The sequence below is a fragment of the Somniosus microcephalus genome, chromosome 24 (genome assembly GCF_052327205.1).
Source record: "Somniosus microcephalus isolate GS21.2 chromosome 24, FLI_Smic_1.0, whole genome shotgun sequence".
Lineage (NCBI taxonomy): Eukaryota > Metazoa > Chordata > Chondrichthyes > Squaliformes > Somniosidae > Somniosus > Somniosus microcephalus.
Window position 1 is genome coordinate 62181043 of NC_141010.1, and position 19427 is coordinate 62200469.

Below are 19427 nucleotides of genomic sequence, written 5' to 3' on the forward strand. Positions count from 1 at the left end.
CACACTGACTGCTCACACTGACCTCTCACAATGACAATTCACGCTGACCGTGCACATTGACCACTCACACTGACTGCTCACACTGCCCGCTCACACTGACTGTGCTCACACTGACTGTGCTCACACTGACTGTGCTCACACTAACTGTGCTCACACTGCCAGCTCACACTGCCCGCTCACACTGACTGTGCTCACACTGACCATTCACACTGACCGCTCACAGTGACTGCTCACACTGAACGCTCACACTGACTGCGCTCACACTGACCACTCACACTGACCGCTCACACTGACCGCTCACACTGACTGTGCTCACTCTGACCGCTCACACTGACTGCCCACACTGATTGCTCACTCTGACCGCTCACACTGACTGCTCACACTGACCGAGCTCACACTGACTGCTCAACACTGACTGCTCACATTGATTGTGCTCATACTGACTGCTCACACTGCCTGCTCACACTGACTGCTCACACGGACTGCGTTCACACTGTCTGCTCACACTGACCATTCACACTGACTGTGCTCACACTGACTGTGCTCACACTGACCACTCACACTGTCCACTCACACTGACTGCTCACACTGACTGCTCACACTGACCGCTCACACTGACTGTGCTCACTCTGACCACTCACACTGACTGCCCACACTGACTGCCCACACTGATTGCTCACTCTGACCGCTCACACTGACTTTGCTCACACTGACTGCTCACACTGACTGCTCACACTGACTGCTCACACTGACTGCTCACACTGACTGCTCACACTGACTGCTCACACTGACTGCTCACACTGACTGTGCTCAAACTGACTGCTCACACTGACCGTACACATTGACCGCTGACACTGACTGCTCACACTGAAGGCTCACACTGACTCCTCACACTGACTCCTCACACTGACCGCTCACACTGACAGTTCACACTGACCGCTCACACTGTCCACACACACTGACCGCTCACACTGACTGTGCTTACACTGACTGTGCTCACACTGACTGTGCTCACACTGCCCGCTCACACTGCCCGCTCACACTGCCCGCTCACACTGACTGTGCTCACACTGACTGTGCTCACACTGACCATTCACACTGATCGCTCACAGTGACTGCTCACACTGAACGCTCTCACTGACTGTGCTCACACTGACCACACACACTGTCCACTCACACTGACCGCTCACACTGACCGCTCACACTGACTGCTCACACTGACTGTGCTCACACTGACCCCTCACTCTGACCGCTCACACTGACCGCTCACACTGACTGTGCTCACACTGACTGCGCTCACACTGACTGCGCTTACACTGACTGCGTTCACACTGATGGTGCTCACACTGACTCTGCTCACACTGACTGCTCACATTGACTGTGCTCACACTGACCGCTCACACTGATTGCTCACACTGATTGCTCACACTGACCGCTCACACTGACTGCTCACATTGACTGTGCTCACACTGATTGCTCACACTCACTGTGCTCACACTGACTGCTCACACTGACTTTGCTCACACTGACCACTCACACTGACTGTGCTCACACTGACTGTGCTCACACTGACTGCGCTCACACTGACTGCGCTCACACTTTCTCTGCTCACACTGACTGCTCACACTGACTGCTCACACTGACCCCTCACTCTGACCGCTCACACTGACCGTACACATTGACCGCTGACACTGACTGCTCACACTGAAGGCTCACACTGACTCCTCACACTGACTCCTCACACTGACCGCTCACACTGACAGTTCACACTGACCGCTCACACTGTCCACACACTCTGACCGCTCACACTGACTGTGCTTACACTGACTGTGCTCACACTGACTGTGCTCACACTGCCCGCTCACACTGCCCGCTCACACTGACTGTGCTCACACTGACCATTCACACTGACCGCTCACAGTGACTGCTCACACTGAACGCTCTCACTGACTGTGCTCACACTGACCACACACACTGTCCACTCACACTGACCGCTCACACTGACCGCTCACACTGACTGCTCACACTGACTGTGCTCACTCTGACCGCTCACACTGACTGCCCACACTGATTGCTCACTCTGACCGCTCACACTGACTGTGCTCACACTGACCGCTCACACTGACTCTGCTCACACTGACTGCTCATCTCTGACTGCTCACACTGACTGTGCTCAAACTGACTGAGCTCACACTGACCGCTCACAGTGACTGCTCACAGTGACTGCTCACAGTGACTGCTCACACTGACCGCTCACTCTGAATGTGCTCACACTGACACCTCACTCTGACTGTGCTCACACTAACTGTGCTGAGACTGATGGTGCTCACACTGACTGTGCTCACACTGACTGCTCACACTGACCGCTCACACTGACTGCTCACACTGACTGCTCACACTGACCGCTCACACTGACTGCTCAACACTGCCCGCTCACACTGACTGTGCTCAAACTGACTGCTCACACAGACTGAGCTCACACTAACCGCTCACAGTGACTGCTCACACTGACTGCTCACTCTGACTGTGCTCACACTGACCCCTCACTCTGACCGCTCGCACTGACTGCTCACACTGACCACTCACAATGACTGTGCTCCCACTGATTGCACACACTGACTGTGCTCACACTGACTGCTCACACTGACGGTGCTCACACTGACTGCACACACTGACGGCTCAAACTGACTGCTCACACTGACTGCTCGCACTGACTGCTCGCACTGACTGCTCACACTGACTGCTCACACTGACTGCTCACACTGACTGCTCACACTGACTGTGCTCACGCTGACTGCTCACGCTGACTGTGCTCATGCTGACTGCTCACACTGACTGCTCACACTGACTGCTCACACTGACTGCTCACACTGACCGCTCACACTGACCGCTCACACTGACCGCTCACACTGACCGCTCACAATGTCTGCTCACACTGACTGTGCTCACACTGACTGCTCACAATGACTGCTCACACTGACGGTGCTCACACTGACTGCTCACACTGACTGCTCACACTGACTGCTCACACTGACCGCTCACACTTACTGCTCACATTGACTGTGCTCACACTGATTGCTCACACTGACTGTGGTCACACTGACCCCTCACTCTGACCGCTCACACTGACCGTACACATTGACCGCTCACACTGACTGCTCACACTGAAGGCACACACTGACTGCTCGCACTGACCGCTCGCACTGACAGTTCACACTGACCGCTCACACTGACTGTGCTCACACTGCCCGCTCACACTGCCCGCTCACACTGCCCGCTCACACTGACTGTGCTCACACTGACTGCGCTCACACTGACCATTCACACTGACCGCTTACAGTGACTGCTCACTCTGACCGCTCACACCGACTGTGCTCACACTGACCGCTCACACTGACTGTGCTCACACTGACTGCTCACACTGACTGCGCTCACACTGACTGCGCTCACACTGACTGCGTTCACACTGATGGTGCTCACACTGACTCTGCTCACACTGACTGCTCACATTGACTGTGCTCACACTGACCGCTCACACTGACTGCTCACACTGACCGCTCACACTGACTGCTCTCATTGACTGTGCTCACACTGATTGCTCACACTGACTGTGCTCACACTGACTGCTCACACTGACTGCTCACACTGACCGCTCACACTAACCGCTCACAATGACTGCTCACACTGACTGCTCACTCTGACTGTGCTCACACTGACCCCTCACTCTGACCGCTCACACTGACTGCTCACACTGACCACTCACAATGACTGTGCTCACACTAACTGCCCACACTGACTGTGCTCACACTGACTGCGCTCACACTGATGGTGCTCACACTGACCGCTCACACTGACTGCTCACATTGACTGTGCTCACACTGACGGTGCTCACACTGACTGCACACACTGACTGCTCACGCTGACTCTGCTCACACTGATTGCTCACACTGACTGTGCTCACACTGACTGCTCACACTGACTGCTCACACTGACTGCGCTCACACTGACTGCGCTCACACTGACTGCACACACTGACTGTGCTCCCACTGACTGCTCACACTTACTGCTCACATTGACTGTGCTCACACTGACTGTGGTCACACTGACTCTGCTCACACTGGCCACTCACACTGGCCGCTCACACTGACCGCTCACACTGACCGCTCACACTGACCGCTCACACTGACTGCTCACGTTGACTGCTCACACTGATTGCTCACACTGACTTTGCTCACACTGACCGCTCACACTGACTGTGCTCCCACTGACCGCTCACACTGACTGTGCTCACACTGACTTCTCACACTGACTGTGCTCGCACTGACCATTCACACTGACTGCTCACACTGACTCTTCACACTAACCACTCACACTGACTGCTCACACTGACTGACTCACACTGATTGCTCACACTGACCACTCACACTGCCCGCTCACACTGACCGCTCACACTGACTGTGCTCACACTGACTGCGCTCACACTGACCATTCACACTGACCGCTTACAGTGACTGCTCACACTGAACGCTCACACTGACTGCGCTCACAGTGACCACACACACTGTCCGCTCACACTGACCGCTCACACTGACTGCCCACACTGACTGTGCTCACGCTGACCGCTCACACCGACTGTGCTCACACTGACCGCTCACACTGACTGTGCTCACACTGACTGCTCACACTGACTGCTCACACTGACTGCGCTCACACTGACTGCGCTCACACTGACTGCGCTCACACTGACTGTGCTCACACTGATGGTGCTCACACTGACTCTGCTCACACTGACTGCTCACATTGACTGTGCTCACACTGACCGCTCACACTGACTGCTCACACTGACCGCTCACACTGACTGCTCTCATTGACTGAGCTCACACTGATTGCTCACACTGACTGTGCTCACACTGACTGCTCACACTGACTGCTCACACTGACCGCTCACACTAACCGCTCACAATGACTGCTCACACTGACTGCTCACTCTGACTGTGCTCACACTGACCCCTCACTCTGACCGCTCACACTGACTGCTCACACTGACTGCTCACACTGACCACTCACAATGACTGTGCTCACACTAACTGCCCACACTGACTGTGCTCACACTGACTGCGCTCACACTGATGGTGCTCACACTGACCGCTCACACTGACTGCTCACATTGACTGTGCTCACACTGACGGTGCTCACACTGACTGCACACACTGACTGCTCACGCTGACTCTGCTCACACTGATTGCTCACACTGACTGTGCTCACACTGCCTGCTCACACTGACTGCTCACACTGACTGCGCTCACACTGACTGCGCTCACACTGACTGCACACACTGACTGTGCTCACACTGACTGCTCACACTTACTGCTCACATTGACTGTGGTCACACTGACTCTGCTCACACTGGCCACTCACACTGGCCGCTCACACTGACCGCTCACACTGACCGCTCACACTGACTGCTCACACTGATTGCTCACACTGACTTTGCTCACACTGACCGCTCACACTGACTGTGCTCACACTGACTTCTCACACTGACTGTGCTCGCACTGACTGCTCACACTGACTCTTCACACTAACCACTCACAGTGACTGCTCAACACTGCCCGCTCACACTGACTGTGCTCAAACTGACTGCTCACACAGACTGAGCTCACACTAACCGCTCACAGTGTCTGCACACACTGACTGCTCACTCTGACTGTGCTCACACTGACCCCTCACTCTGACCGCTCGCACTGACTGCTCACACTGACCACTCAGAATGACTGTGCTCCCACTGATTGCACAAACTGACTGCTCACACTGACTGCTCACACTGACTGCTCACACTGACTGCTCACACTGACTGCTCACACTGACTGTGCTCACGCTGACTGCTCACGCTGACTGTGCTCACGCTGACTGCTCACACTGACTGCTCACACTGACTGCTCACACTGACTGCTCACACTGACAGCTCACACTGACTGCTCACACTGACTGCTCACACTGACTGCTCACACTGACTGCTCACAATGTCTGCTCACACTGACTGTGCTCACACTGACCGCTCATACTGACGGTGCTCACACTGACTGCTCACACTGACTGCTCACACTGACTGCTCACACTGACTGCTCACACTGACTGCTCACACTGACTGCTCACACTGACTGTGCTCACACTGACTGTGCTCACACTGACTGCTCACACTGACTGTGCTCACACTGACCGCTCACACTTACTGCTCACATTGACTGTGCTCACACTGATTGCTCACACTGACTGTGGTCACACTGACCCCTCACTCTGACCGCTCACACTGACCGTACACATTGACCGCTCACACTGACTGCTCACACTGAAGGCTCACACTGACAGTTCACACTGACCGCTCACACTGACTGTGCTCACACTGCCCGCTCACACTGCCCGCTCACACTGACCGCTCACACTGACTGTGCTCACACTGACTGCGCTCACACTGACCATTCACACTGACCGCTTACAGTGACTGCTCACACTGAACGCTCACACTGACTGCGCTCACAGTGACCACACACACTGTCCACTCACTCTGACCGCTCACACTGACCGCTCACACTGACTGCCCACACTGATTGCTCACTCTGACCGCTCACACCGACTGTGCTCACACTGACCGCTCACACTGACTGTGCTCACTCTGACCGCTCACACCGACTGTGCTCACACTGACCGCTCACACTGACCGCTCACACTGACTGTGCTCACACTGACTGCTCACACTGACTGCGCTCACACTGACTGCGCTCACACTGACTGCGTTCACACTGACGGTGCTCACACTGACTCTGCTCACACTGACTGCTCACATTGACTGTGCTCACACTGACCGCTCACACTGACTGCTCACACTGACTGCTCACACTGACCGCTCACACTGACTGCTCTCATTGACTGAGCTCACACTGATTGTGCTCACACTGACTGCTCACACTGACCGCTCACACTGACCGCTCACACTGACCGCTCACACTGACCGCTCACACTAACCGCTCACAATGACTGCTCACACTGACTGCTCACTCTGACTGTGCTCACACTGACCCCTCACTCTGACCGCTCACACTGACTGCTCACACTGACCACTCACAATGACTGTGCTCACACTAACTGCCCACACTGACTGTGCTCACACTGACTGCGCTCACACTGATGGTGCTCACACTGACCGCTCACACTGACTGCTCACATTGACTGTGCTCACACTGACGGTGCTCACACTGACTGCACACACTGACTGCTCACGCTGACTCTGCTCACACTGACTGCTCATGCTGACTCTGCTCACACTGATTGCTCACACTGACTGTGCTCACACTGACTGCTCACACTGACTGCTCACACTGACTGCGCTCACACTGACTGCGCTCACACTGACTGCACACACTGACTGTGCTCACACTGACTGCTCACACTTACTGCTCACATTGACTGTGCTCACACTGACTGTGGTCACAATGACTCTGCTCACACTGGCCGCTCACACTGGCCGCTCACACTGACCGCTCACACTGACCGCTCACACTGACCGCTCACATTGACTGCTCACACTGATTGCTCACACTGACTTTGCTCACACTGACCGCTCACACTGACTGTGCTCACACTGACCGCTCACACTGACTGTGCTCACACTGACTTCTCACACTGACTGTGCTCACACTGACCATTCACACTGACTGCCTCACACTGATTGCTCACACTGACCACTCACACTGACTGTACTCACACTGACTGCTCACACTGACTGTGCTCACACTGACTGTGCTCACACTGACTGTGCTCACACTGACCGCTCACACTGACCGCTCACACTGACTCTTCACACTGACCACTCACACTGACCGCTCACACTGACTGCTCACATTGACTGTGCTCACACTGATTGCTCACACTGACTGTGCTCACATTGACCGCTCACACTGACTCTGCTCACACTAACCGCTCACACTGACTGTGCACACTGACTGCTCACCCTGCCTGTGCTCACACTGACAGTGTTCACACTGACTGCTCACACTGACTGCTCACACTGACCGCTCACACTGACCGCTCACACTGACCGCTCACTCTGACCATTCACACTGACCTTTCACACTGACCATTCACACTGACTGCTCACACTAACTGCCCACACTGACTGTGCTCACACTGACTGCACTCACACTGATGGTGCTCACACTGACCGCTCACACTGACTGCTCACATTGACTGTGCTCACACTGACGGTGCTCACACTGACTGCACACACTGACTGATCACGCTGACTCTGCTCACACTGATTGCTCACACTGACTGTGCTCACACTGACTGCTCACACTGACTGCTCACACTGACTGTGCTCACACTGACTGCTCACACTTACTGCTCACATTGACTGTGCTCACACTGACTGTGGTCACACTGACTCTGCTCACACTGGCCACTCACACTGGCCGCTCACACTGACCGCTCACACTGACTGTGCTCACACTGACCATTCACACTGACAGCTCACACTGACTCTGCTCACACTGACCACTCACACTGACTGTGCTCACACTGACCACTCACACTGACTGCTCACACTGACTGCTCACACTGACCACTCACACTGACTGTGCTCACACTGACTGCTCACACTTACTGCTCACATTGACTGTGCTCACACTGACTGTGGTCACACTGACTCTGCTCACACTGGCCACTCACACTGGCCGCTCACACTGACCGCTCACACTGACCGCTCACACTGACTGCTCACACTGATTGCTCACACTGACTTTGCTCACACTGACCGCTCACACTGACTGTGCTCACACTGACCGCTCACACTGACTGTGCTCACACTGACTTCTCACACTGACTGTGCTCGCACTGACTGCTCACACTGACTCTTCACACTAACCACTCACAGTGACTGCTCAACACTGCCCGCTCACACTGACTGTGCTCAAACTGACTGCTCACACAGACTGAGCTCACACTAACCGCTCACAGTGTCTGCACACACTGACTGCTCACTCTGACTGTGCTCACACTGACCCCTCACTCTGACCGCTCGCACTGACTGCTCACACTGACCACTCAGAATGACTGTGCTCCCACTGATTGCACAAACTGACTGCTCACACTGACTGCTCACACTGACTGCTCACACTGACTGCTCACACTGACTGCTCACACTGACTGTGCTCACGCTGACTGCTCACGCTGACTGTGCTCACGCTGACTGCTCACACTGACTGCTCACACTGACTGCTCACACTGACTGCTCACACTGACAGCTCACACTGACTGCTCACACTGACTGCTCACACTGACTGCTCACAATGTCTGCTCACACTGACTGTGCTCACACTGACCGCTCATACTGACGGTGCTCACACTGACTGCTCACACTGACTGCTCACACTGACTGCTCACACTGACTGCTCACACTGACTGCTCACACTGACTGCTCACACTGACTGTGCTCACACTGACTGTGCTCACACTGACTGCTCACACTGACTGTGCTCACACTGACCGCTCACACTTACTGCTCACATTGACTGTGCTCACACTGATTGCTCACACTGACTGTGGTCACACTGACCCCTCACTCTGACCGCTCACACTGACCGTACACATTGACCGCTCACACTGACTGCTCACACTGAAGGCTCACACTGACAGTTCACACTGACCGCTCACACTGACTGTGCTCACACTGCCCGCTCACACTGACTGTGCTCACACTGACTGCGCTCACACTGACCATTCACACTGACCGCTTACAGTGACTGCTCACACTGAACGCTCACACTGACTGCGCTCACAGTGACCACACACACTGTCCACTCACTCTGACCGCTCACACTGACCGCTCACACTGACTGCCCACACCGATTGCTCACTCTGACCGCTCACACCGACTGTGCTCACACTGACCGCTCACACTGACTGTGCTCACTCTGACCGCTCACACCGACTGTGCTCACACTGACCGCTCACACTGACCGCTCACACTGACTGTGCTCACACTGACTGCTCACACTGACTGCGCTCACACTGACTGCGCTCACACTGACTGCGTTCACACTGACGGTGCTCACACTGCCTCTGCTCACACTGACTGCTCACATTGACTGTGCTCACACTGACCGCTCACACTGACTGTGCTCACACTGACTGCTCACACTGACTGCGCTCACACTGACTGCGCTCACACTGACTGCGTTCACACTGACGGTGCTCACACTGCCTCTGCTCACACTGACTGCTCACATTGACTGTGCTCACACTGACCGCTCACACTGACTGCTCACACTGACTGCTCACACTGACCGCTCACACTGACTGCTCTCATTGACTGAGCTCACACTGATTGTGCTCACACTGACTGCTCACACTGACCGCTCACACTGACCGCTCACACTGACCGCTCACACTAACCGCTCACAATGACTGCTCACACTGACTGCTCACTCTGACTGTGCTCACACTGACCCCTCACTCTGACCGCTCACACTGACTGCTCACACTGACTGTGCTCACACTGACTGTGCTCACACTGACTGCTCACACTGACTGTGCTCACACTGACCGCTCACACTTACTGCTCACATTGACTGTGCTCACACTGATTGCTCACACTGACTGTGGTCACACTGACCCCTCACTCTGACCGCTCACACTGACCGTACACATTGACCGCTCACACTGACTGCTCACACTGAAGGCTCACACTGACAGTTCACACTGACCGCTCACACTGACTGTGCTCACACTGCCCGCTCACACTGCCCGCTCACACTGACCGCTCACACTGACTGTGCTCACACTGACTGCGCTCACACTGACCATTCACACTGACCGCTTACAGTGACTGCTCACACTGAACGCTCACACTGACTGCGCTCACAGTGACCACACACAATGACTGTGCTCACACTAACTGCCCACACTGACTGTGCTCACACTGACTGCGCTCACACTGATGGTGCTCACACTGACCGCTCACACTGACTGCTCACATTGACTGTGCTCACACTGACGGTGCTCACACTGACTGCACACACTGACTGCTCACGCTGACTCTGCTCACACTGACTGCTCACGCTGACTCTGCTCACACTGATTGCTCACACTGACTGTGCTCACACTGACTGCTCACACTGACTGCTCACACTGACTGCGCTCACACTGACTGCGCTCACACTGACTGCACACACTGACTGTGCTCACACTGACTGCTCACACTTACTGCTCACATTGACTGTGCTCACACTGACTGTGGTCACAATGACTCTGCTCACACTGGACACTCACACTGGCCGCTCACACTGACCGCTCACACTGACCGCTCACATTGACTGCTCACATTGACTGCTCACACTGATTGCTCACACTGACTTTGCTCACACTGACCGCTCACACTGACTGTGCTCACACTGACCGCTCACACTGACTGTGCTCACACTGACTTCTCACACTGACTGTGCTCACACTGACCATTCACACTGACTGCTCACACTGACTGACTCACACTGATTGCTCACACTGACCACTCACACTGACTGTACTCACACTGACTGCTCACACTGACTGTGCTCACACTGACTGTGCTCACACTGACTGTGCTCACACTGACCGCTCACACTGACCGCTCACACTGACTCTTCACACTGACCACTCACACTGACCGCTCACACTGACTGCTCACATTGACTGTGCTCACACTGATTGCTCACACTGACTGTGCTCACATTGACCGCTCACACTGACTCTGCTCACACTAACCGCTCACACTGACTGTGCACACTGACTGCTCACCCTGCCTGTGCTCACACTGACAGTGTTCACACTGACTGCTCACACTGACTGCTCACACTGACCGCTCACACTGACCGCTCACACTGACCGCTCACACTGACCGCTCACTCTGACCATTCACACTGACCTTTCACACTGACCATTCACACTGACTGCTCACACTAACTGCCCACACTGACTGTGCTCACACTGACTGCACTCACACTGATGGTGCTCACACTGACCGCTCACACTGACTGCTCACATTGACTGTGCTCACACTGACGGTGCTCACACTGACTGCACACACTGACTGATCACGCTGACTCTGCTCACACTGATTGCTCACACTGACTGTGCTCACACTGACTGCTCACACTGACTGCTCACACTGACTGTGCTCACACTGACTGCTCACATTGACTGTGCTCACACTGACTGTGGTCACACTGACTCTGCTCACACTGGCCACTCACACTGGCCGCTCACACTGGCCGCTCACACTGACCGCTCACACTGACCGCTCACACTGACCGCTCACACTGACTGCTCACGTTGACTGCTCACACTGATTGCTCACACTGACCGCTCACACTGACTGTGCTCCCACTGACCGCTCACACTGACTGTGCTCACACTGACTTCTCACACTGACTGTGCTCGCACTGACCATTCACACTGACTGCTCACACTGACTCTTCACACTAACCACTCACACTGACTGCTCACACTGACTGACTCACACTGATTGCTCACACTGACCACTCACACTGCCCGCTCACACTGACCGCTCACACTGACTGTGCTCACACTGGCTGCGCTCACACTGACCATTCACACTGACCGCTTACAGTGACTGCTCACACTGAACGCTCACACTGACTGCGCTCACAGTGACCACACACACTGACCGCTCACACTGACCGCTCACACTGACTGCCCACACTGACTGTGCTCACGCTGACCGCTCACACCGACTGTGCTCACACTGACTGCTCACACTGACTGTGCTCACACTGACTGCTCACACTGACTGCGCTCACACTGACTGCGCTCACACTGACTGCGCTCACACTGACTGCGCTCACACTGACTGCGTTCACACTGATGGTGCTCACACTGACTCTGCTCACACTGACTGCTCACATTGACTGTGCTCACACTGACCGCTCACACTGACTGCTCACACTGACCGCTCACACTGACTGCTCTCATTGACTGAACTCACACTGATTGCTCACACTGACTGTGCTCACACTGACTGCTCACACTGACTGCTCACACTGACTGCTCACACTGACTGCTCACACTGACCGCTCACACTGACCGCTCACAATGACTGCTCACACTGACTGCTCACTCTGACTGTGCTCACACTGACCCCTCACTCTGACCGCTCACACTGACTGCTCACACTGACCACTCACAATGACTGTGCTCACACTAACTGCCCACACTGACTGTGCTCACACTGACTGCGCTCACACTGACCATTCACACTGACCGCTTACAGTGACTGCTCACACTGAACGCTCACACTGACTGCGCTCACAGTGACCACACACACTGTCCACTCACTCTGACCGCTCACACTGACCGCTCACACTGACTGCCCACACTGATTGCTCACTCTGACCGCTCACACCGACTGTGCTCACACTGACCGCTCACACTGACTGTGCTCACTCTGACCGCTCACACCGACTGTGCTCACACTGACCGCTCACACTGACTGTGCTCACACTGACTGCTCACACTGACTGCGCTCACACTGACTGTGCTCACACTGACTGCGTTCACACTGATGGTGCTCACACTGACTCTGCTCACACTGACTGCTCACATTGACTGTGCTCACACTGACCGCTCACACTGACTGCTCACACTGACCGCTCACACTGACTGCTCTCATTGACTGAGCTCACACTGATTGTGCTCACACTGACTGCTCACACTGACTGCTCACACTGACCGCTCACACTGACCGCTCACACTGACCGCTCACACTGACCGCTCACACTAACCGCTCACACTGACCACTCACAATGACCGCTCACACTAACCGCTCACAATGACTGCTCACACTGACTGCTCACTCTGACTGTGCTCACACTGACCCCTCACTCTGACCGCTCACACTGACTGCTCACACTGACCACTCACAATGACTGTGCTCACACTAACTGCCCACACTGACTGTGCTCACACTGACTGCGCTCACACTGATGGTGCTCACACTGACCGCTCACACTGACTGCTCACGCTGACTCTGCTCACACTGATTGCTCACACTGACTGTGCTCACACTGACTGCTCACACTGACTGCTCACACTGACTGCGCTCACACTGACTGCGCTCACACTGACTGCTCACACTTACTGCTCACATTGACTGTGCTCTCATTGACTGTGCTCACACTGACTGTGGTCACACTGACTCTGCTCACACTGGCCACTCACACTGGCCGCTCACACTGACCGCTGACACTGACTGCTCACACTGACTGCTCATACTGACTGCTCACACTGACTGCTCACATTGACTGCTCACACTGATTGCTCACACTGACTTTGCTCACACTGACCGCTCACACTGACTGTGCTCACACTGACCGCTCACACTGACTGTGCTCACACTGACTTCTCACACTGACTGTGCTCGCACTGACTGCTCACACTGACTCTTCACACTAACCTCTCACAGTGACTGCTCAACACTGCCCGCTCACACTGACTGTGCTCAAACTGACTGCTCACACAGACTGAGCTCACACTAACCGCTCACAGTGACTGCTCACACTGACTGCTCACTCTGACTGTGCTCACACTGACCCCTCACTCTGACCGCTCGCACTGACTGCTCACACTGACCACTCAGAATGACTGTGCTCCCACTGATTGCACAAACTGACTGCTCACACTGACTGCTCACACTGACTGCTCACACTGACTGCTCACACTGACTGCTCACACTGACTGTGCTCACGCTGACTGCTCACGCTGACTGTGCTCACGCTGACTGCTCACGCTGACTGCTCACACTGACTGCTCACACTGACAGCTCACACTGACTGCTCACACTGACTGCTCACACTGACCGCTCACACTGACTGCTCACACTGACTGCTCACAATGTCTGCTCACACTGACTGTGCTCACACTGACTGCTCACAATGACCGCTCATACTGACGGTGCTCACACTGACTGCTCACACTGACTGCTCACACTGACTGCTCACACTGACTGCTCACACTGACTGTGCTCACACTGACTGTGCTCACACTGACTGCTCACACTGACTGTGCTCACACTGACCGCTCACACTTACTGCTCACATTGACTGTGCTCACACTGATTGCTCACACTGACTGTGGTCACACTGACCCCTCACTCTGACCGCTCGCACTGACCGTACACATTGACCGCTCACACTGACTGCTCACACTGACAGTTCACACTGACCGCTCACACTGACTGCGCTCACACTGACCATTCACACTGACCGCTTACAGTGACTGCTCACACTGAACGCTCACACTGACTGCGCTCACAGTGACCACACACACTGTCCACTCACTCTGACCGCTCACACTGACCGCTCACACTGACTGCCCACACTGATTGCTCACTCTGACCGCTCACACCGACTGTGCTCACACTGACCGCTCACACTGACTGTGCTCACTCTGACCGCTCACACCGACTGTGCTCACACTGACCGCTCACACTGACTGTGCTCACACTGACTGCTCACACTGACTGCGCTCACACTGACTGCGCTCACACTGACTGCGTTCACACTGATGGTGCTCACACTGACTCTGCTCACACTGACTGCTCACATTGACTGTGCTCACACTGACCGCTCACACTGACTGCTCACACTGACTGCTCACACTGACCGCTCACACTGACTGCTCTCATTGACTGAGCTCACACTGATTGTGCTCACACTGACTGCTCACACTGACTGCTCACACTGACTGCTCACACTGACCGCTCACACTGACCGCTCACACTGACCGCTCACACTGACCGCTCACACTAACCGCTCACAATGACTGCTCACACTGACTGCTCACTCTGACTGTGCTCACACTGACCCCTCACTCTGACCGCTCACACTGACTGCTCACACTGACCACTCACAATGACTGTGCTCACACTAACTGCCCACACTGACTGTGCTCACACTGACTGCGCTCACACTGACTGCGCTCACACTGATGGTGCTCACACTGACCGCTCACACTGACTGCTCACATTGACTGTGCTCACACTGACGGTGCTCACACTGACTGCACACACTGACTGCTCACGCTGACTCTGCTCACACTGACTGCTCACGCTGACTCTGCTCACACTGATTGCTCACACTGACTGCTCACACTGACTGCGCTCACACTGACTGCGCTCACACTGACTGCACACACTGACTGTGCTCACACTGACTGCTCACACTTACTGCTCACATTGACTGTGCTCACACTGACTGTGGTCACAATGACTCTGCTCACACTGGACACTCACACTGGCCGCTCACACTGACCGCTCACACTGACCGCTCACACTGACCGCTCACACTGACCACTCACACTGACTGTACTCACACTGACTGCTCACACTGACTGTGCTCACACTGACTGTGCTCACACTGACTGTGCTCACACTGACCGCTCACACTGACTCTTCACACTGACCACTCACACTGACCGCTCACACTGACTGCTCACATTGACTGTGCTCACACTGATTGCTCACACTGACTGTGCTCACATTGACCGCTCACACTGACTCTGCTCACACTAACCGCTCACACTGACTGTGCACACTGACTGCTCACCCTGCCTGTGCTCACACTGACAGTGTTCACACTGACTGCTCACACTGACTGCTCACACTGACTGCTCACACTGACCGCTCACACTGACCGCTCACACTGACCGCTCACTCTGACCATTCACACTGACCTTTCACACTGACCATTCACACTGACTGCTCACACTGACAGCTCACACCTACCGATTACTCTGACTGTTCACAGCAACCACTCACTCTGACTGTGCTCACACTGACTGCTCACACTGACTGCTTGCACTGACCGCTCACATTGACCGTGCTCACACTGACTGCGGTCACTCTGACTGTGCTCACACTGACTGTACTCACACTAATTTCTCACACTGATTGTACTCACACTGATTGTACTCACACTGACTGCTCACATTGATTGTACTCACACTGAATGTGCTCACACTGATTGTACTCACCCTGAATGTGCTCACACTAATTGTGCTCACATGGACTGTACTCACACTGTGCTCACATTTATTGTGCTCACACTGATTGTAATCACACTTACTGCTCACACTGACTGTTATCGCGCTTTCTGTCTCACTGACTGTGAGCAATGGGAGTGGGGTTGGACAAGAACCCAGAATTGGAGAAACGGATAGTTTGTGGAGGGTTGCAGGCTGGAGGAGGTTACAGAGATAGGGAGGGGTAAGGCTATAAAGGGATTTAAACATGAGGACAAGAATTTTAAATTTGATGCGTTGTGGACTGGGAGCCAGTGCAGGTCAGCAAGGAGAGGGGTGATGGGTGAATGGGACTTCGCGCGGGATAGGATATGAACAACAGTATTTTGGATGAGCTGAAGTTTCTGGAGGATGGGGGGACCAGCAACCTGGACAGGCTTTCTGAAGGGAAATGTAGCAAGGGATGGTGATGGTCGATCCGTTGGCAGAGACCATGGCAGCAGTGGTGGGTGGGATTGACAGAACGACAAGGAGGTTAGTGAAGTTAATCCCAAGCAGGCGAGCTGGGCAGGAAGCTCAGCGAGAGAGGAGGATGAGGTAGTTAGGGTGTTGATTGTAAGCAGGCAATGACGAGTGCCTCAATGGGCCCTTTGGAGAATGACAAGAGAGGCGTGGATGGAGGCTGTGGACTTATTCAAGGGAGAACCAAACCTGGAATGGCAGCAGGAAGGCAGAGGAATAGTGATGGGTTGGTGTAGCGATTAGGGAAGGAAAGTACCCGAGAGGGAGAAATGAAAGGAGGCAGGAAGGGGAGGGAAAAGGAGGGAAGGGCCCGAGGGGTCAAGAACAGAGAAGGAAAAAGGGAGATAGAATTAATGGGCTTGGGTCCGGAGCAGAAGCCAAAATGCGCACATGAATGGACACAAAGGGAATTCAGGTTATACAGGCATGGCAGAGATTAGAAGTGAGATGTCCTGGTTGTAAACAGAGGACAGGGAGGTGATGATATATCCAAAGTTAAAGTCTGAGGCCCTGTGATGAGATGAGATGTAGACAGTGAGGAGTCAGCTTAGAACGTCCAGGAACCAGTGCCCAGGTTTGGAGCCAGTTGTGGAGAGGCAGTGGATCCAGGAGCTGTTCCGGGGGCAGTGGGTGCTGCTGGAGGTTGCCCGCTGGAATCTGAGTGCCATGAAACAGCATCAATAACTCTGTACAATAACGTTAAATGTTATCTTTCTTCTGACAGGACACGCCTATCGCAAGTGCAATGTACATGGGGACTGGGAGATGGTCCCCAGCATGAACAGAACCTGGGCAAACTACGCCGAGTGCACCAAGTTCCTGATGCCTGACCACTGGCACCAAAAGGTAAACAGCATAAAAAACAACCAAGTTACTAACTTAACCAAGAGTTACTAACTAAACTAGGATTTACTAGCTTAACTAAGAATTACTAACAAAACTAGGATTTACTAACTTAACTAGGATTTACTAGCTTAACCAAGCGTTACTAACTAAACCAGAATATATTAACTTAACCAAGAAAAAAAATGTACTAACTTAACCAGGATTTACTAACTAAACCAGGGTTTGCTAACTTTTCCAAGATTTACTAACTAAACCAGGGTTTGCTAACTTTTCCAAGATTTACTAACTAAACCAGGGTTTGCTAACTAAAGCAGGAGCTTTAGTTTTTACCCCCTGCAAGGAAGGGCCTGGCTTCTAGTTGTTGGCTGCATGCTGTGTGGGACTCGGTGGGTACAGAGCCAGATCCCATTGCTCCTGTATTGGAGCGTGGCTGATGGCTGGACCTTGAACCAGACATTGTGTGGGAGTGTGGCCAATGACAGACTCACAGACTGAGAACGTTGATTGCCTATTTCTTTGATTGTTTCCCCACAGGAAGTGTTTGAGCGTCTCCACTTGATGTACACTGTGGGGTACTCCATCTCCCTGGTCTCTCTCTTAGGCGCTGTCTCTATACTCAGCTACTTCAAGTAAGAATATGCTCATTAATATATTAATATTGTCTACCTAACACCAGTGACTGCACTTCAGAAGTAATTTATTAGTGTAGAAATTTGATGCCACTGTGCACGTTTTTCAGCCACTAAACAGACGCCTATGCCTTCAGTATAGGGGGCAGGAAGTGCACGCTCATTACAAGCTGGAAGTGCACTGCACACCTAGTTGGTATAAGCAAATAAAGAGGCATCCATGGCCCGCACCTGAAACAGGCGGTAGACCCATGCACCTGTGAATAACAGGCCTAACGGCGGTTGGAGGCCCCACTGTGAAACTGCATTACCCTGAACTCAGCCAGCAGGCCGCCAAAAAAAGATGAGTTTGCACAACTATTT

At 53.9% G+C, this 19427-nt stretch overlaps 1 protein-coding gene across 1 annotated transcript in view; it reads left to right on the forward strand.

Annotated features, from left to right (window-relative positions):
- LOC147101509 (parathyroid hormone/parathyroid hormone-related peptide receptor-like) overlaps positions 1-19427 on the forward strand; it is a 169855-nt gene that overhangs the window by 54179 nt on the left and 96249 nt on the right. Inside the window, exons 2-3 of the mRNA XM_085966659.1 lie at positions 18314-18419; positions 18951-19064. Coding sequence (XP_085822785.1) covers positions 18355-18419; positions 18951-19064 — 179 coding nt within the window. The 5' untranslated portion in view covers positions 18314-18354. The remainder of the gene's footprint in view (positions 1-18313; positions 18420-18950; positions 19065-19427) is intronic.